The sequence below is a fragment of the Nelumbo lutea genome, chromosome 2 (genome assembly GCF_056320005.1).
Source record: "Nelumbo lutea isolate HS-2025 chromosome 2, American lotus-T2T, whole genome shotgun sequence".
Taxonomy (NCBI): domain Eukaryota; kingdom Viridiplantae; phylum Streptophyta; class Magnoliopsida; order Proteales; family Nelumbonaceae; genus Nelumbo; species Nelumbo lutea.
The window spans coordinates 71151880-71172635 of NC_142685.1; the positions used below are offsets into that span (position 1 = coordinate 71151880).

The 20756-nt window shown below is 40.8% G+C and overlaps 1 protein-coding gene across 2 annotated transcripts in view; it reads right to left on the minus strand.

Annotated features, from left to right (window-relative positions):
- LOC148871461 (PH, RCC1 and FYVE domains-containing protein 1-like) overlaps positions 1 to 20756 on the minus strand; it is a 154853-nt gene that overhangs the window by 27971 nt on the left and 106126 nt on the right. For both annotated transcript variants that reach the window (XM_088967190.1, XM_088967191.1), the window contains exons 8-9: positions 2550 to 4610; positions 2264 to 2410 (exon numbers count right to left, since the gene is read on the minus strand). In XM_088967190.1, the coding sequence (XP_088823316.1) occupies positions 2264 to 2410; positions 2550 to 4610 (2208 nt within the window). The remainder of the gene's footprint in view (positions 1 to 2263; positions 2411 to 2549; positions 4611 to 20756) is intronic.

A 20756-nucleotide genomic window follows, 5' to 3' on the forward strand; every position in this document is an offset into this window, starting at 1 on the left:
CCCCAGAAGACCCACAGTTTGAATATATCCTTTTGATCCTAATCTGGTCTTGTATCTTCCACTACTTCCATCTGGTCCTGTATCTTTCCCATGGATAATTCAACTATTTCCCATATCTTATTCCTAGAAAAGTATCGTTTTCAGCTTGCATGACTTCCTTCCACTCAGGTATTTTCATGGTCTCATTTACTGACCTAGGAATATGAATAAAGGAAATAGAAGCCAAAAAATCAAATGTATCAAGGAGACAAATAATAATAAGAAAGGTAAGAAGACGAATTGAGTAGTAGACAAAGATGATGTATGTCTTTTCCTTTTCATAAGAGCTATTAGGAGGTCAAGGTCAGAGCAATAACAACAATAGATGTAGGAGTAGTAATACCTAGGCCATCAGTAATGGAATCAACCTGAGAAGGCTGTGATGTGGTTGAAGTGTGAACAGGACCTTCATTCTCAGAGGTGACCTGAAGTGATTGTGATGTGATGCGAGCAAACACACCCCTCCTTTTCCTATTGTACATCTGGAACTACTACTCTAGACCTCAAGAATAGTAGGAAGAGGTATATCAAGACTCTTAAGACCACTCTCATTCCTCTTCCCCTGGGAATGAGTAGACTCAAAGAAGGATACAACCATAGGCATATACCTTTTCTTATCATAACAATAACCTTTTGTTTGTGCATATTCCAAGAAAATGCATTAATGACCTTAGCTTCAAATTTCAACCTGAGGAGGACCAAGAATCTAAACAAAACACGTGCAATCAAAAACAGGTAAAGGCAAACCACCAAAAACAACATCACTGGGATATAAGAGACTGAATGGAGTTTTAAAACACAGAACCTGTGATGGAACCCTATTTATGAAATACAGGGGTTTGCGGATGGCATCCCCACAATAGTGAATAGGAACAAGGGAAAAGCCAGCAGTTTGTGCTAAATCTACTTAAATACTAAAACTAGGGGTAAGATCAATATATATTCCTTTTGAACCTAATGACAGGGTGAATGCAACAGAGGGGGAGTATATTACCAATGTGGTGAAGTGATGACTAGTCATTTAGGCCTCTCTAGTTGATTCTATGAGCCTATGACTAGTCAGTGCTAGGCACTAGCTAGTTGATAACAAATGATACATTCTAAATTTAATATATTGATACAATCTCATAGATGTCAATAAAAACTACAATTATGCAAGGAAAGAATATATCAAACATTTATTTTAGCCTTGTCCTGTAAACAAAGAAAAGCCTTCAAAAGAATCTTGTTAGAAGTGGATTATTCAACATGATAGAACTAGGCATATTGAAGTGGATTGCCATTTCATTAGGGAGAGAATTTTGTTAGAAGAAGCATCTCTTCTTTTCTGAAGACAAACTAGTAGTTGGTCAATGCATTCACAAAGAGAACCACAAAGCTTGAGCTAATGGCTATGAGATAGGCATGATTAACATCTATGCTCAGCTTAAAGGGGTGTGTTGAAATATGTGACCGTTAGTTATCTTATATAGCTTGTTTCTGTTGAGTTTATTGTTTTTTTTTGTTTCTCTACTGGTTGGGCTTGTATTTCTTGAAGGGATGATTGTGTTGATGGGCCTTTGAGGCCTCTTTTAGTTATTTTTTTTTATCAATAGGCCTTTTTTAGTTATTATTTGTTGCTGCAGTTTAACTAGGGGCAGTTTTGTAATTTTCTCAACATGCAGATCATTTTGTTTAAAAGATAATGGAACTACAGTTCAGCTCCGTGATTTGCTCTTTTCTCCCCACAATCTCTTCTTCCCACACTTGTTCTACTCTTCTCATCTGTTTTCTTCTTCAATTTTCTGCATTTATTTAATCAAATTAGTTAAAGTTTTGTTGATGAATTGATTAGTACTATTCGACAAGTATATGGTGAAATGACATGTAATGATTTTGAGCACTCACATATTACAACATAGGCACTGACTCCCTTAATCATTAACATCACATTTCATCAAAATGGCATGTATTTGTTATGTATCAAACACGTGAATATATATATGAGGCATATGAAGCCTTATAAGCCATTACACAATGTTGGTCCTAGCTATCTGGGGTCTTGGGAACAGTAGACTGAGCACAATCATAACCTTTGGCATATGCAATTGTATATGTATATAAAAACATGCAAATGCCCAAGCTTGGGATTACTGAACACTAAGTAAATAGATAGAAAAACATCCATTCATATATACATACATAATGTAAACAATCATAAATTGAATACTTTTAATAAGAGTACCTCAATCAAGATAGATTTCATAGCATCCTTCACAGCTTTATATTTGGATGATTCAATTGCAGCCAATGAAGCAGCTTCTTGAGCATTTTTTTGTGATTTTTCAACTTCCATGTCCTGGACTTCACACTTCTGTTTCAAGTTTTTCACCTAGCAATCGCATAAGATGACACACTACTTAGTACCATTGGTAGTTTACAGATTAAGCATTATAAACCCTTGGATCAACAAGAAATGCAACCAAAAAATGTTAGGATATTCAATTCTGAGAGGGAAAAGGAAAACATACTTGGCTTTGCAATTTCATAATATCTTGATTTAAAAGTTCATTCCTTTTTATAAGGCTTTCAACAGTACTATTTGGAAATACAGTTCCCATGCGCGTAGGGCTTGGCTTCCTTGAATATGGTGAACTAGGTCTCAATGTCTGTACAGGCTGAGGTACCGACATAACAACTGGTTTAGCACATTGAGGTGCAGTTAGTGAACTTTGAAAGGCAATATCTTTGAGTTGTAAGACTGCTGGAGCTTGGGAAGGTCGGAAAGAGACTGAAAAATCAGATATCATTGCTTGCATGGCTAACCTAACATCAAGGTACTTCATTGGATCTATTCCAGGAGAAAGCAGCATCCTTGAGGACCTAATGCCTCCCCTTTCTAACCTTTCCCTGCTGTCTGTTGAACGCCTAGGTGCCATACTTCTCCTATTAAAAGTAGTGGTAACACTAACCTCTGATGCTTTTAGCTTTGCATAGCAAGAATCACATACACGATGGGGCTTGCTTGGAGTTGGAGCTAATGCAGCTCTCAATGCTTTCTTTGAACTGCAAGCATGACAATGAACCAGTCCACAGTTATAACAGTTGTGCCTTTTTCGAGTAAAACCAAATGCTTGCCGGCAACCAGAGCAGACTGATTGGTCTGCACCAGATACCCACTTATGAATGCATATACTCGCTGTGAAGTTTGAACCACATGATATACTTCTTACATGTCTATCTTTTAGTGCTTCAACTAGAGTTGGAGCTCTGCGGTCTTCAGTATCCCCATGTCCCAATCTTCCATTTGCACCTCTACCCCAGGTGAACACTTCACTTCTTGACGTCAAGACAGCAACATGAAATGAACCACATGAAATCTCTTCAACAAACTCACTTACCAATCTATCTTGCACTAAGCAAGGTATCCTACCATCAGACTGTGGATTTCCCAGTTGACCATATGCAGTACTTCCCATTGTAAAAACATGCCCTGATGTTGTGAGGCCAACAGTAATATTATGCCCACAGGCCAGCTGGTGAAAGTTGTAGTCTATAAGTGCTGATACACAGGTGGGATCCAGCTTTGCTTCTGTGTCCCCATGACCCAAACGGTATTTACCACCATCACCCCAAGTGAACAACTTTCGAGAGGAAATATTTGCACCAGGTTGCCCCATAACTTCTACAATTGCAGCTGTATGCCATACACCACATGCAACTTTAATAGTCTTCAATCCACTCAAACTCTGAACTTCCCTCGGGTATGCAACAGTTTCTCGATTTCCATGGCCCAAAACACCAAATGTTCCATCACCAAATGTGAACAACCTACCAGTAGAAGTTGCCAATGCTGAATGCCATGTGCCACATGCAACAGATAAAACTTGAAGGCCTTCTAAAGGACCAGAAACTCTTTTTGGTATCCAGTGGCTAACATTGGTACCATGACCAAGAAGTCCAGCATTATGGGTACCATCCCCCCAAGTAAATAGATCACCAGAAGTAGTTACAGCACATGTATGATATTCACCACATGCAACATTATCCACATTATGGACTGCCAGGAACTCAACAAGTTGAGGACAACCATAATCTTTATCTTCTCCATGCCCAAGCCGACCACCAGACTCCTCTCCCCAAGTGAAAACCTCACCGTGACTTGTAACAAGAGCTGCATGTCTAACACCACAAGAAATCTGATTAACATCTAAAACAACATTAGATTCTAAAGACCTGGGAAGCAGCACATCAATTTTTGAAGGAAAAGGATTCACAGGTCCATCAGCTGAAGTCCCGTCAGACCAAACTTCTCCCCAAACATAAACATCACCCAACGATTCAATGTCATCTAGTCCTGAACCTTGACTTGAACAGCTAGGTGCAGCACTTGAAACACTAAGTCTGAAACCATCTCCTGCACTTGTTCTTAGTTGCATATTTGCACGGTCTGACCCTACATCTGAGCTTCTCAAACTCAAGGAATATTCACGAGAATAGAAGTCAATGGCCTTTCGGGAGAAACTTGAGGTTATCTCCCATGTTGCACTAGAAGGACGACCATTTTGAATAAAGTCCCCACCATCACGAAGCTGAAATAGGTAGAAATAGCCTTGCACTTTTACAATGAAATACTAAGACAGGTAGAAATAATTTTGATAATAAAGCATCACATAAAGATAAATTCTCACCATTAATACTTGAATTAGATATAAGTTTAATTAATTACTCCTAGCAAAATTCCATCCTTAAATAAGAAGAGGGAATGAAAGGATTTATTAGATAGCCATAAACTAACTCAAATGCTGTTGGAAATATGATTTCCATGTGCTCATTTAAAGCAATATTGTATCTTTGTAATGATTTATTTATTAATAAAAGTGAGACTTTTAGATGACCTAGGTTGTGTAGTCCATAAGTAACATTGTAGGGCATTCAAGTGACGAGTGAGAGTTATTATAGGAGATCTAGATGACCCAGGTTCTTGTGGCCTAGAACATCCCGACTAAGGTTGGCATGTGGATAGTTTCTATAGTAACATTGTAGTGCTGACATCTCAATTATTGAGGTGAGATTCTAGTTTGCCATGTGAATGTGTATTGGACGCACACTAACATTGATCCAGCTGGGATTAATCTATCACAGGATTTTATTTGTTGCTGTCAATAATATGGATCACTCAGATGTAAAGACTTTTTTGCCCTTGGACCTAAGTAGTTTTTGGGACTATAGCATCATGATCAATCATTTTGATATATTATGGGTGGGGTTACTATTGGATTGTGGTTGATATACTATGTATGTTGGGAGGCTGAAAGTGATATCATAGTTTTGGGAGGTAGTTTTTGGGACTATAGCATCATGATCAATCATTTTGATATATTATGGGTGAGGTTACTATTGGATTGTGGTTGATATACTATGTATGTTGGGAGGCTGAAAGTGATATCATAGTTTTGGAAGGGATCTACACCAAGTAATTAATTGGGACTACATTCCTGTAGTGGAGTCCCTAAGAAAGTAGGGCTCTTGTATAAGTTTTATGGTAACAACATGATGAATACGGGAGCTTTTAGTTGAATTGGGACTCCTGGGAAAACCCTAGTCGTATTTGAACTCCAGTATTCCAATCCCAAATGACTCTAGAATGACTATAGGAAGAGTCTCTATGGTATTAGGACTTGCAGGAAAATTTCTGTAGAGAAGATGGGCCGAATGGCCCATAGACTGTCACTTCATGTTATGTTATGTTTCTCTCTGTTATGGGCCTTATTCTGGGTCCATACTCTGTAGTGTTCTGTTTTTTGTATTTTTCTGCCCACTCAAGGGCCTCTCTGTAATTTATCAAAGATTAACTTAAATAAAAGTGTATTAGAGTGTTAGAGGGAGGTTAAGTTCGAACTCCTCATCCTCTAACTCTCCTTGCCGCAGTTCTCTCTCTCTCTCTCTTCTTCTCTAATCTTCTCTAATATTCTCTTGTTAGTTTTTTCTGGTTTTCTAGCACAGTCCCATACTTCTAGGATTGTTTTTCAACTTGGTATCAGAGCGGGTCGTTACTTGGCGTGTCCCTCATGTGGTTCTAGTTCAGTCAACTGCATGAGGAGGTTCTAGGGCTGAATGTTTACAATCATTCGCCTATTCTTGGAGGTCATTGGAGGGTGCCCAAGTTTCTATACACTTGGAGAAGGGTTCGGTGACCAGGAGGAATCAGAGAGCAAGTTTTTTCAGCCTGATTTGAAATCAGAAAAAGGGGATTTCGAAGCTAGCTCAGAGAGCAAAGAGTTCAGCCTGGTTTGAAGTTCAAACCAGAGATACTGTAAGTTGTTTTCTCAGTTCTTTGCTGAGTTATTTTTGTTATTTGGGAGGACTGTTAAAGCATTCAAAGCACACCTCCATTCGGCCCACTGTTGCTGGACTGATTTCTGGGTTATTCTAGAAGTGTTGTTCGGCTGTTATTGGGCTTCCAAACTGCTGAAAAACTGATTTAAATTAAGTGGTACAAGCCTCTACTTGTTAACAGTGAAGTGTTGATTGTTGCATACATAGTGTTTGTAAAAGGTCCTCTTAGGTACTGTGGATTGTTTTCTTTGTTCTCCTTGGGAAATTATTGTTGGGAACCAAGAATACATATTGTTTGGAGGCTTGCTGGTTGTTCCTTGAAGGCTGAACCAGGGTTTCTTCTCTTTGAAAGTGCTGCCACCGAACTTGGTTCTCACGGCTGTCAGTTCTGAACCGAGTTTGTGTGTTGCTGTGTTTGCTATTATTTCAACTCAATCTGAGTTCTTTGAAGTCAGATCCTTTTAAAGGCTTGCCGAAACCCTAATTGAAACTGTTACATAATGGACTACTCAGAAATTGAGAACAAGAGCACTGCTGAATATGGACATAATTCAGGAACTACAACTGATTCCTTGTTGGCTGAAACTACAGTTAAATTGGATGGAACCAATTATTTGGCTTGGTCACAATCCGTAAAAATTCATATTTGCAGTAGAGGAAAGTGGGGGTTTATCTCGGGGAGCAAGAAAGCTCCCCCAGAGGAGGATCCTTCCTATGAGAAATGGGTGCAGGAGAATTACACAGTGATTGGGTGGCTTGTGAACTCAATGCAGCCACAGATTAGCCAACATTACCTGTGGATGAACTCGGCTAAAGAAATCTGGAATAGTGTTGCAGAAACTTACTCCCAGAAGTTGAATGTTGCCAAAGCCTACAAATTGAGAAGTGATGTGAAGAATCTAAGGCAGGGGGAGAAGTCACTTGCAGCATACTTCTCAACCCTGAAATCTCTATGGCAAGAGATTGATTTGAAAGAGGCTGTGACATGGGATACTCCCAAGGATGCTGAAACCTACAGGAAACTGGTTGAAAGGAATAGGATCTTTGAGTTCTTGATAGGGCTGAACTCTGAATACGACATTACAAAGCAAAACATCTTGTCCAAGGAAGATGTTTCATTGTCACAAGCATATACTTTGGTCAGCAGTGAAGAAAGTAGGAGGCAAGTGCAGGTTCAAGGAGTCGGTATCAATGATTATTTTGCAAATATGGGAATTAAACCCAAAGGGGTTACAGGAGCTCACAGTGGCACAGGAAGGAAGGAGGTGGTGTGTGAATATTGTAAGAAGCCGAAACACACAAAGGACAAGTGCTGGAAATTGCATCCCAATCTTGTTCCTATCAGATTCCAGAAAAAGAATGATAGTAGAAAGACAGGAAGTGCACATGCAGCCACAAGCACAGATACAGAGGTTGAGTCTACCAGTGCACAGTTGGCAGCCATGAAAGCTGAATATGAGAAGTTTGGAAAGATGATCAGCCAGCTTGAAGGTGTATCTTCATCATCCATCCCTTCTGGAAGTCCAGCCTCCATTGCATTTGCTCACTCAGGTATAAGGGCTTCCGCTAACCATGCATCCACCTCAGGTAATCACAAAACCCCTTGGATCATAGACTCAGGTGCTTCTGATCACATGACCAACCTTTCCACTTTGTTTGTTTCATATGATTTACTTCCTGGTCGTAACAAAATCACCTTAGCTGATGGTTCTCTTGTCCCTATTTTTGGCAAGGGAACTGTCAAGGCTACAGACTCCTTACTGTAGCCTGACCAAGTCATTGAATTGTTGTGTAACCTTTTTCCCTTCTCACTGTGTGTTTCAGGACCTGAAGTCTCAGAAGGTGATTGGAAGTGGCCATGAAGCGAATGGAATATACTTGCTCGACACCCTTGGCCAATGATCATCCCAAGAATGTTGCTTTTGGTTCTACTTTTTCAGAGTCTGTTAGTCAAATTATGTTGAGTCATTGTCGGTTGGGTCATTTACCTTTTTCTGCTTTAAGCCATTTGTTTCCAAAACTGTTTAAGGGAGTCAGTGTGTCCAGTCTCAATTGTGAGTCCTGTCAGTTGTCAAAGCATTGTAGAAAAAATTACCCTGTGAGCAATAAAGGATCCTCTTTTTTTTTCATATTGTGCACTCTGATGTGTGGGGGCCTTACCACTTATCCTCTATGGGAGGTTACATATATTTTATCTTGTTTATTGATGACTTTTCTAGATTCACTTGGATATACTTAATGAAATCTTGGGATGAAGTCCCAAGACTTGTGAGGCAATTTCATGAGCTTGTTTTAACTCAATTTGATACCAGAATTAAGGTTTTCAGATCGGACAATGCAAAAGAGCATTTTGAGAAGAGTTTATCCTTGTATCTCTCTGACATGGGGGTTATTCATCAAAGCTCCTGTGTTAGAACCCCTGAACAAAATGGAGTTGCTGAGAGAAAAAATAGACATATTGTTGAAGTTGCAAGGAGCCTTTTGTTTGCCTCACATGTTCCCACAAGATTTTGGGGTGATGCTGTACTTACTGCTACCTATCTCATAAATCGTATGCCATCCAGGGTTTTAGGGTTTAAATCCCCCTTCTGTCTTCTTCATCCAGACAAGGATCTCTTCCCAATTCCTCTTCGTGTGTTTGGCTGTACTTGTTATGTTCACTATAGAGAAGATGGGCCGAATGGCCCATAGACTGTCATTTCATGTTATGTTATGTTTCTCTCTGTTGTGGGCCTTATTCTGGGCCCATACTCTGTAATATTCTGTTTTTTGTATTTTCCTGCTCACTCAAGGGCCTCTCTGTAATTTGTCAAAGATTAACTTATTAATAAGATGTTTAGAGTGTTAGAGAGAGGTTATGTTCGAACCTCTTACTCTCTAACACTCATTGCCGCCAACTCTCTCTTCTCTTCCTCTCTTGTTTGTTCATTTTCTGGTTTGCATCTAATCTCAAACAGTTCCATACATCAAGTGGGCTGTTTTTCAACTTGGTATCAGAGCGGGCCATTGCTTGGCGTGTCCCTCATGTGGTTCTAGTTCAGCCAACTACATGAGGAGGTTCTAGGGCTGAAAGTTTACAGTCATCCGCCTGGTTCTTGGAGGTCATTGGAGGGTGCCCAAGTTTCTATACACTTGGAGAAGGGTTCGGTGACCAGGAAGAATCAGAGAGCAAGTTGTTTGGCCTGATTTGAAATCAGAGAAAAGGACTTTCGAAGTTATCTCAGAGAACAAGTGTTCGGCCTGGTTTATAGTTCAAACCAGAGACTCTCTTGCTGTAAGTCTTTTCTCAGTCCTTTGCTGAGTTATTTTTTTGTTGTTTGGGAGGACTATTAAAGCATTCAAAGCCCACATACATTCGGCCCACTGTTGCTGGACTGTTTTTCTGGGTTGTTTTGGAAGTGCTATTCGGCTGATTATTGGACTGCCGAGCTGCTGAAACTGATCTAAAACTAAGTGGCACTAGTCTCATCTTCATCTCAGCCTCTTCTTGGACCTATACTAAACACCTTGAAGTGGTTTCTTCTAGTTAACAGTAGGTTGTTAACTACTGCACACTGAGTGTTCGACGAAAGGTCTCTTAAGGACTGTGGCCCTGTTTTCTTCTCTTTGGGACAACGGCTGTTGAGAACCTGAAATACCTTGTGATTGGAGGTTTGTTGGGTGTCCTTTAAAGGGTGAAACAGTAAAAAAAAAACTACCACCGAACTGGACTGTCACAGTTATCAAGTCTGAACTGATTCTGTGAGCTAGTTGTTGTTGCCTATTCAGCTCAAACTAAACTCATCAAGACCCCAGTACCTTGAGAAACCTATTAAAATCCTAATTGGAGCCTTTACATGATGGATTTCTCAAGCCTTGAAAACAAGAATGCTGCTGAATATGGACAGATTTTGGGAACCCCAACTGATTCTATGCTGGCTGTAACTACAGTTAAGCTTGATGGGACCAACTACTTGGCTTGGTCACAATCAGTGAAAATCCACATTTGTAGCAAAGGAAAATGGGGTTTTATTTCTGGGAGAAAGAAAGCTCCTCCAGAGGATGATCCATCTTATGAGAGATGGGTACAAGAAAACTACACAGTGATTGGGTGGCTTGTGAACTCAATGCAGCCACAGATTAGTCAGCATTATCTGTAAATGAACTCGGCTAAAGAAATCTGGGATAGTGTTGCAGAAACTTACTCCCAGAAGTTGAATGTTGCCAGAGCTTACAAACTGAGAAGTGATGTGAAGAATCTAAGACAGGGGGAGAAGTCACTTGCAGCATACTTCTCAGCCCTAAAATCTATATGGCAATAGATTGATTTGATAGAGGCTGTGACATGGGATACCCCTAAGGATGCTGAAACATATAGGAAATTGGTTGAAAGGAATAGGGTCTTTGAGTTCTTGACAGGGCTGAATTCTGAATATGACATTACAAAGCAAAACATCTTGTCCAAGGAAGATGTTTCATTGTCTCAAGCATATGCTTTGGTCAGCAGTGAAGAAAGCAGGAGGCAAGTGCAGGTTCAAGGGGTCAGTATCAATGATCATTTTGCAAATATGGGAATCAAACCCAAAGGGGTTACAGGAGCCCCCAGTGGCACAGGAAAGAAGGAGGTGGTGTGTGAATATTGCAAGAAGCCGAAACACACTAAGGACAAGTGCTGGAAATTGCATCCCAGTCTTGTCCCTATCCGATTCCAGAAGAAGAATGACAGTAGAAAGACAGGAAGTGCACATACAGCCACAAGTACAGATACAGATTTTGAGTCTGCAAGTGCACAATTGGAAGCCATGAAAGCTGATTATGAGAAGTTTGGAAGGATGATCAGCCAGCTTGAAGGTGTAACTTCATCATCCAACCCTTCTGGAAGTCCAGCCACCTCTGCATTTGCTCACTCAGGTATAAGGGCTTGTGCTAACCATGCATCTACCTCAGGTAATCCCAAGACCCCTTGGATCATTGACTCAGGTGCTTCTGATCACATGACCAACCTTTCCACTTTGTTTGTGTCATATGATTTGCTTCCTGGTCGTGACAAAATCACCTTAGCTGATGGTTCTCTTGCCCCCATTTCTGGCAAGGGAACTGTCAAGCCTACAGGCTCTTTACTTTTATCTTCCACTCTTCATGTACCTAAGTTAAATACCAACTTGTTATCTGTAAGTAGCTTGACAAGTCATTGAATTGTTGTGTAACCTTTTTCCCTTCTCATTGTGTGTTTCAGGACCTGAAGTCTCGGAAGGTGATTGGGAGTGGCCATGAAGCGAATGGAATATGCTTGCTCGACACCCCTGGCCAATGCTTTGATCATCCCAAGAATGCTGCTTTTGGTTCTACTTCTTTAGAATCAGTCAGTCAAATTATGTTGAGTCATTGTCGGTTGGTTCATTTACCTTTTTCTGCTTTAAGTCATTTGCTTCCCAAACTGTTTAAGGGAGTCAGTGTGTCCAGTCTTAATTGTGAGTCATGTCAGTTGTCAAAGCATTGTAGAAAAAATTACCCTGTGAGCAATAAAAGATCCTCTTTTCTTTTTCATATTGTACACTCTGATGTGTGGGGGCCTTACCACTTATCCTCTATGGGGAGCTACAAATACTTTATCCTGTTCATTGATGACTTTTCTAGAATCACTTGGATATACTTAATGAAATCCCGAGACGAAGTCCCAAGACTTGTGAGGCAATTTCATGAGCTTGTTTTGACTCAATTTGGTACCAGAATTAAGGTTTTCAGATCTGACAATGCAAAAGAGTATTTTGAGAAGAGCTTATCCTTGTATCACTCTGACATGGGGGTTATTCACCAAAGCTCCTGTGTTAGAACCCCTGAACAAAATGGAGTTGCTGAGAGAAAAAATAGACATATTGTTGAAGTTGCAAGGAGCCTTTTATTTGCCTCACATGTTCCCACAAGATTTTGGGGTGATGCTGTACTTACTGCTACCTATCTCATAAACCGTATGCCATCCAGGGTTTTAGGGTTTAAATCCCCCTTCAGTCTTCTTCATCCAGATAAGGATCTCTTCCCAATTCCTCTTCGTGTGTTTGGTTGTACCTGTTATGTTCACATTCCAAGTGTGCAGAGACACAAGTTTGAACCAAAAGCCCACAAATGCATCTTCCTCGGTTACTCCCCCACACAAAAGGGTTATTGTTGTTTTGATCCAAAGACTGGCACCAGACATGTCTCTATGGACGTTACCTTTGATGAACTTTCTCCTTTTTATGGTTCCTCTCAGGAAGGACATTGTCAACAGGGGGAGAGTCTGTCACAAGTTTTTGCTCTTCCCCTTCCTGTCCCAGTTCAGTCTCTTGACAAATCTGTATCCTCACAAAATGAATCAAAGGAGGATCAGCCACTTCATTCCTCTTGTCCTAGTGCTCCTATTTCTTTACCTCCTCGTCCTACTCATAATCCCAAAGTGTATCAAAGGCAGAGATCCAGGAATGAGCAAGTGGTTTCCCTTACAATAGATGAGGCTCATACCCTCCCAATCACAGATGAGATAACAGGTATTGCTTCAGCTCCCTTGGAATCCCCCTTCCCAGATCTTGATGTCCCCATTGCTGTTAGGAAAGGAAAGCGGAAGTGTACTGCACACTGCATTTCCAAACACCTTTCTTCTGACCTACTTTCCCCTTCATATTGTGCCTACCTCTCTTCAGTTGCTTCTAACCCCATTCCTAGGTCTGTATCAGAAGCTCTTGGGATTCCAGAATGGAGAGATGCCATGCAGGCTGAAATGGATGCTCTACATGAAAATGGTACTTGGGAGGTGGTGGATTTGCCTGAAGGGAAGGATCCAGTTGGATGCAAGTGGGTTTTTACCATTAAATACAGGGCAGATGGGACTATTGAGAGGTACAAGGCCAGACTTGTTGCAAAGGGCTACACACAGACATATGGGATTGACTATCTGGAGACTTTTGCCCCTGTTGCTAAGATGACATCTGTGAGGGTTCTTTTATCTATGGCAGCTCACTTTGATTGGCCTCTCTATCAGTTAGATGTAAAGAATGCATTTCTGAATGGTGACTTACATGAGGAGGTCTACATGTGTCTTCCTCTAGGAATGTATGGGAAAGATATGCAAGGAAAGGTATGTAAACTGAAGAAATCTCTTTATGGCCTCAAACAATCTCCTAGAGCCTGGTTTGAGAGATTTAGAGCTGCACTTGTTAAATTCGGCTATGTTCAGACACAGTCAGATCATACTCTTTTTGTGAAGAGAAGTGGGTCTCTAGCAGTGTATCTCATTGTGTATGTTGATGACATTATAGTGACTGGTGATGATGCCTCTGGCATTCTGGGCCTTAAGTCTTTCCTCCGTACAGAATTTGAGATTAAGGATCTGGGGGAGTTGAGATATTTCCTTGGCATAGAAGTTGCCAGATCCAGGGATGGGATTCTTATTTCCCAGAGGAAATATGTCTTTGATTTGTTGTCTGAAACTGGAAAATTGGGTGCAAGACCAGCTGCAACTCCTATTGATATGAGTCACAAACTTTCAGCTTCGGATGGAACTTTGTTGGAAGACAAAGGGGTCTTTTAGAGACTTCTTGGGAAGCTTTTGTACCTGTGCATGACTAGGCCAGATATCGCGTATGCTGTCAGTTGCATTAGCCAGTTCATGCATGCTCCTAGAGATACCCATATGGCAGCAGCAGAACGGATTTTGTGCTATCTGAAAGGCTCTCCAGGAAAAGGAATTCTATTTGCCAAACATGGTCATCTGAAACTTGAAGCCTATACTGATGCTGATTGGGCTGGAAATATTGATGATAGAAGATCTACTTCAGGGTATTGCAGTCTGGTGGCTGGTAATGTTGTCTCTTGGAGGAGTAAGAAACAAACAGTTGTGGCTCGATCCTCCGCAGAAGTAGAATATAGAGCCATGGCACATGGAGTCTCGGAATTATTGTGGCTAAGGTCCTTAATGGAAGAACTTGGGGTAGATCATGACAAACCCATGATGTTGTATTGTGATAATCAGGCTGCCATCAACATTGCTCACAACCTGGTACAACATGATAGAACCAAACATATTGAGGTTGATAGACACTTTATTCGTGAAAGAGTCTCCTCCGGTGAAGTGTGTCTTCCATTCATTACTTCTGAGGGACAACTGGCAGATTTTCTCACCAAGGGCATTTCCAAGGCAAGGCTTCAACATGACACTGGCAAGCTGGGCATGATTAACATCTATGCTCAGCTTGAGGGGGAGTGTAGAGAAGATGGGCCGAATGGCCCATAGACTGTCATTTCATGTTATGTTATGTTTCTCTCTGTTGTGGGCCTTATTCTGGGCCCATACTCTGTAATATTCTGTTTTTTGTATTTTCCTGCTCACTCAAGGGCCTCTCTGTAATTTGTCAAAGATTAACTTATTAATAAGATGTTTAAAGTGTTAGAGAGAGGTTATGTTCGAACCTCTTACTCTCTAACACTCATTGCCGCCAGCTCTCTCTTCTCTTCCTCTCTTGTTTGTTCATTTTCTGGTTTGCATCTAATCTCAAACAGTTCCATACATCAAGTGGGTTGTTTTTCAACTTTCACATTCCAAGTGTGCAGAGACATAAGTTTGAACCGAAAGCCCACAAATGCATCTTCCTTGGTTACTCCCCCGCACAAAAGGGTTATTGTTGTTTTGATCCAAAGACTGGCACCCGACATGTCTCTATGGATGTTACCATTGATGAACTTTTTCCTTTTTATGGTTCCTCTTAGGAAGGACATTGTCCACAGGGGGAGAGTCTGTCACAAGTTTTTTCCCTTCATCTTCCTGTCCCAGTTGAGTCTCTTGACAAACCTGTATCCTCACCAAATGAATCAAAGGAGGATCAATCACTTCATACCTCTTGCCCTAGTGCCCCTATTTCTTTACCTCCTCGTCCTATCCATAATCCCTAAGTGTATCAAAGGCAGAGATCCAGGAATGAGCAAGTAGTTTCCCTTACAACAGATGAGGCTCATACATTCCCAATCACATATAAGATAACAGGTACTGCTTCAGCTCCTTTGAATCATCCTTCCCAGACCTTGATGTCCCCATTGTTGTTAGGAAAGGGAAGCGGAAGTATATGCACATTGCATTTCCAAACACCTCATGACCTGTTTTCTCCTTCATACTTTGCCTATCTCTCTTCTGTTGCTTCTAACCCCATTCCTAGGTCTGTCTCAGAAGCTCTTGGGATTCCAGAATGGAGAGATGCCATGGAGATCGAAATGGATGCTCTACATGCAAATGGTACTTGGGAGGTGGTGGATTTGCCTGAAGGGAAGAATCCAGTTGGGTGCAAGTGGGTTTTTACCATTAAATACAGGGCTGATGGAACTATTGAGAGGTACAAGGCCAGGATTGTTGCAAAAGGCTACATACAGACATGTGGGATTGACTACATGGAGACTGCCCCTATTGCTAAGATGGCATCTGTGAGGGTTCTTTTATCTCTGGTAGTTCACTTTGATTGGCCTCTCTATCAGTTAGATGTAAAGAATGCATTTCTGAATGGTGACTTACATGAGGAGGTCTACATGTGTCTTCCTCCAGGGATGTATGGGAAAGATATGCAAGGAAAGGTATGTAAATTGAAGTAATCACTTTATGGTCTCAAACAATCTCCTAGAGCCTGATTTGAGAGATTTAGAGCTGCACTTGTTAAATTCGGCTATGTTCAGACACAGTCAGATCATACTCTGTTTGTGAAGAAAAATAGATCTCTAGCAGTGTATCTCATTGTGTATGTTGATGACATTATAGTGACTGATGATGATGCCTCGGGCATTCTGGCCCTTAAGTCTTTCCTCCGTACAAAATTTGAGATTAAGGATCTGGGGGAGTTGAGATATTTCCTTGGCATAGAAGTTTCCAGATCCAAGGATGGGATTCTTATTTCCCAAAGGAAATATGTTCTTGATTTGTTGTCTGAAACTGGAAAATTGGGTGCAAGACCAGCTGCAACTCCCATTGATACGAGTCACAAACTTTCAGCTTCGGATGGAACTTTGTTGGAAGACAAAGGGGTTTTTCAGAGACTTCTTGGGAAGCTTCTGTACCTGTGCATGACTAGGCCAAATATTGCGTATGTTGTCAGTTGCATTAGCCAGTTCATGCATGCTCCTAGAGATACTCATATGGCAACAGTAGAACGGATTTTGTGCTATCTGGAAGGCTCTCCAGGGAAAGGAATTCTATTTACCAAGCCTGGTCATCTGAAACTTGAAGCCTATACTGAAGCTGATTGGGCTGGAAATATTGATGATAGAAGATCTACTTCAGGGTATTGCAGTTTGGTGGCTGGTAATGTTGTCTCTTGGAGGAGTAAGAAACAATCTGTTGTGGCCCAATCCTCCGTAGAAGCAGAGTATAGATCCATGGCACACGGAGTCTCGGAATTGTTGTGGCTAAGGTCCTTAATGGAAGAACTTGGGATTGATCATGACAAACCCTTGATGTTGTACTGTGATAATCAGGCTGCCATCAACATTGCTCACAACCCGGTACAACATGATCGAACCAAACATATTGAAGTTGATCGACACTTTATTCGAGAAAGAGTCTCCTCCGAAGAAGTGTGTCTTCCATTCATTACTTCTAAAGGACAATTGGAAGACTTTCTCACCAAGGGCATTTCCAAGGCAATGCTTCATCATGACACTGGCAAGCTGGGCATGATTAACATCTATGCTCAGCTTGCGGGGTAGTGTAGAGAAGATGGGCCGAATGGCCCATAGACTGTCACTTCATGTTATGTTATGTTTCTCTCTGTTATGGGCCTTATTCTGGGCCCATACTCTGTAATGTTCTGTTTTTTGTATTTTTCTGCCCACTCAAGGGCTTCTCTGTAATTTATCAAAGATTAACTTAAATAAGTGTATTAGAGTGTTAGAGGGAGGTTAAGTTCGAACTCCTCATCCTCTAACTCTCCTTGCCGCAGTTCTCTCTCTCTCTCTTCTTCTCTAATCTTCTCTTAGTTTTTTCTGGTTTTCTAGCACAGTCCCATACTTCTAGGACTGTTTTTCAACTATTTCCTAGGGCTTATCCTACAATATCATTGGGAATTCTTGTTATACCCAGGTTATCATATGCTAGTGTTTGCTCTGGAAGTGTTTCAAGCAAGTAGGTGATCTTTAGGCAACTTCCAAGTCTAAATGGAACACAACTCCAAAAATATCTTTGCTTTCTTGCTTCCCTAAAGGACTGGCTAGCTTTAGAAAATTTCTTTGGGGGAACAGGGAGAAGATATGGTAGAAAAAGTAGAAGAGGTAGAAGATGATACCAATTGCCAATTTTTGTCTTCATCCATGGATATAGAAGAATCACCTTTACCAGAACAATCACCCTTAGTAGAAGTGATGCCAGAAGATTGGCCCTTTGTTATCTAATATGCACGTGGCTGATTCTTCTTGTGAGCACTCTTAAGTGGTTGGATGGAACAGTTTGGAACAATGTGACCGTTCTGTTTGCAGTATGTACAAACGTTCTTCTTGCAATGGGATGCAATATGGCTGAACCCTTTAGACCCATAGCAATAAGTTTTGGAGAAATCCTTTGCAGCTTGTTTCTTATTTCCATGTGCCATAAAAGCGGTGTCAATTTCAAAATCTACTACTTTCCCATCAAGTCCAGCAGTAGTCAAGAGTCTAGTCTCTTCCCTAAGAAGTTCCCCTATCATTGAATCCAAGTCTAGAAGAGTTCCTTTGTTCATAGATCTGTTCATGGGCTGGGCTGGGCTTTCACGCATTATCAATACTATATATTCAGGGCTAAGCCCAACCATCGGGCCTAGATCTTGACTCTGAGACCGGCCCTCATAAAAGCCCAAAGCCTGAGCTCGAACTCAAAGCCCAATCTGTAAATCAGATTTTTTGAGTTGATACTTTGATGGGGTTTCTCTGTAGTCTGTAACGAATAAAACTCTTGGCATATGTACAGTTTGGGAAGAATACATTTACAGTGGCAATGGTGTTCGTACTAAAAAAACTATTAAGCAGCCTTGTTAATAATCCAGAATTAAATTGGGGTTTAACTAGGAATACTGCAGAGTTGTAGATTTGCAATCTGCAGTCCAGAATACATGGTGGTAGTCTTACTTGCAGTTTGCAGTCCAGAATTGTAATATACATTGCAGACTTGCAGTCCAGATTCCAGAATATACATTCCAGGAAGGATCAGAGAACTGGAGAGAGAGAGAGAGTGACCTGATGGAGCTGTCACTGGTTGCTGCTGGCCACTGTTGGGGGCACTGCTTACTCTGGGGGCACTACTTCCCCAAAGTAGCACAAAACAATGGAAGACGAACTCTCAACACTTGATCATAATCACACATGGGAGTTCACCACTCTTCCGCCTGGTAAGTATGTTGTAGGTTGTAAGTGGGTTTATACAATGAAATACCTACCAGATGGAAGCATAGAGCGCTTGAAGGTAAGGTTGGTGGTCAAAGGGTACTCTCAGTTGTATGTTGTATGGTGTGGATTATACAAAGGCATTCTCTCCAGTTGCCAAGATTGGCTAAGTTCGTGTGTTGATATCCTTAGCAGCTCTATGTTTGACTAGCCCTTGTATCAGCTTGACATTAAAAATACCTTTTTGTATGGTGATCTTAATGAATAGGTGTGTTTGGAGAAACCACAAGGGTTTGTTACTCAAGGGGAGAATAGTAAAGTGTGTAGGCTTAAGAAGGCAATTTACGGACTGAAACAATCTCTATGTGCTTGGTTTGGTAGATTCAGTAAGGTAATTAAAGACTTCGGTATGAAGTAATGTTAGGTTGATCATTTAGTGTTCAGATATGATTCTAAAGCTGGAAAGATCTTGTTGGTGGTCTATGTAGATGGTATTGTCATTATAAGTAGTGAAAAGTTGGGTATTGATAAATTGAAGGCTTTTCTGCATTATCACTTTCAAACAAAAGATCTTGGAAAATTGAAATACTTCCTGGGTGTAGAAGTTACAATGTTGAAGCATGGCATAAATTTGTGTTAGAGGAAGTATGTGCTTAACTTGTTAGAAGAGACATGATTGTTGGGTACTAAACCAACTGAAACATCTTTGAAACCCAACACAAAATTAAGCACTGATGCGGGTAAAGAATTTGATGATCCTGGAAGGTATAGGAGGTTAGTGGGTAAGTTGAATTATTTGACTATTACCCAGCCAGACATTTCCTTTGCAGTGAGGCCAGTATGCAGAAGCCCTGGGTTCCCCATTGGAATGTAGTTCCAAGGATTGTATGATATTCGAAAGGAGCTCCAGGTCGTGGATTATTATACAAATCAGGAGGAAGTCTTGAAGTAGAGGGTTATACAGATGCAGATTTGACCGGCTCATTGTTTGATAGAAGGTCCACTATAGGGTACTATACTTTTCTTGGAGGAAATCTGGTAGTGTGGAAAAGCAAGAAACAAACAGTGGTAGCAAGTAGTGTTGAAGCTGAATATAGAGCTATGGCACACACAACCTGTGAGTGGCTGTGGTTGAAGAACCTTCTCCTTGAGATTGGGTATACACTTAACAATCCTATGAAGTTGTATTGTGACAATCAAGCTACTGTTCACATTGCATCTAATCCAGTCTTCCACGAGAGAACAACACACATTGAAGTTGACTGTCATTTTGTAAGAGAAAAAGTGCTTAGTGGAGTGGTAAATATAGTACATGTGAATATAGGGAGTCATTGGGCTGATTTGTTCACAAAAAGGTTGAGTCGGGGAAAGGTGGATCATATATGTAACAAGCAGGGATTATATGATATATACTCTCCAGCTTGAGGGGGAGTGTTAAAGTCGATAGTCCAGGGGTATTTGTGACATTTTAGAGTATTTTATTCTAGATTGTTTTGTTTATTATGTTTGAGATTGAATAGGGTGTCCCATACTTAAAGAAAGGCACAAAGGTCATTCTACTTTAAAGGGAAGTACAAATTGATGCTGATTAGGCTGGATCAATTGATGATAGGAGGTCTACCAGTGGGTTTTGTACTTTTGTAGGAGGTAACTTGATCACTTGGAGAAGTAAAAAGCAAAGCGTGATAGCCGAGTCTAGTGCAGAGGTAGAATACCAGGCCATGTCCCATGGAGTTACAGAGATCTTGTTCATAAAGAATATGTTGAAAGAATTAGGCTTTGATGACAATGGTCCTATGCCATTTTATTGTGACAACAAAGCCTACATTAACAATGTAGCCAATCTAGCCCTACATGATAGAACTAGGCACATAGAAGTGGATAAACATTTTATTAGAGAGAAGCTTGAAAGTGGGAGGTGTTGTACACCTTATGTTAGTTCTAAAGACTAGTTAGGCAATGTACTTACAAGGGGTCTTCATCACTTGTGGCATAGTGATCTTTGTCGCCCTACTATATATACTTATAGAGGCATTGCCAACTGTTACCTTTGGCCCTCA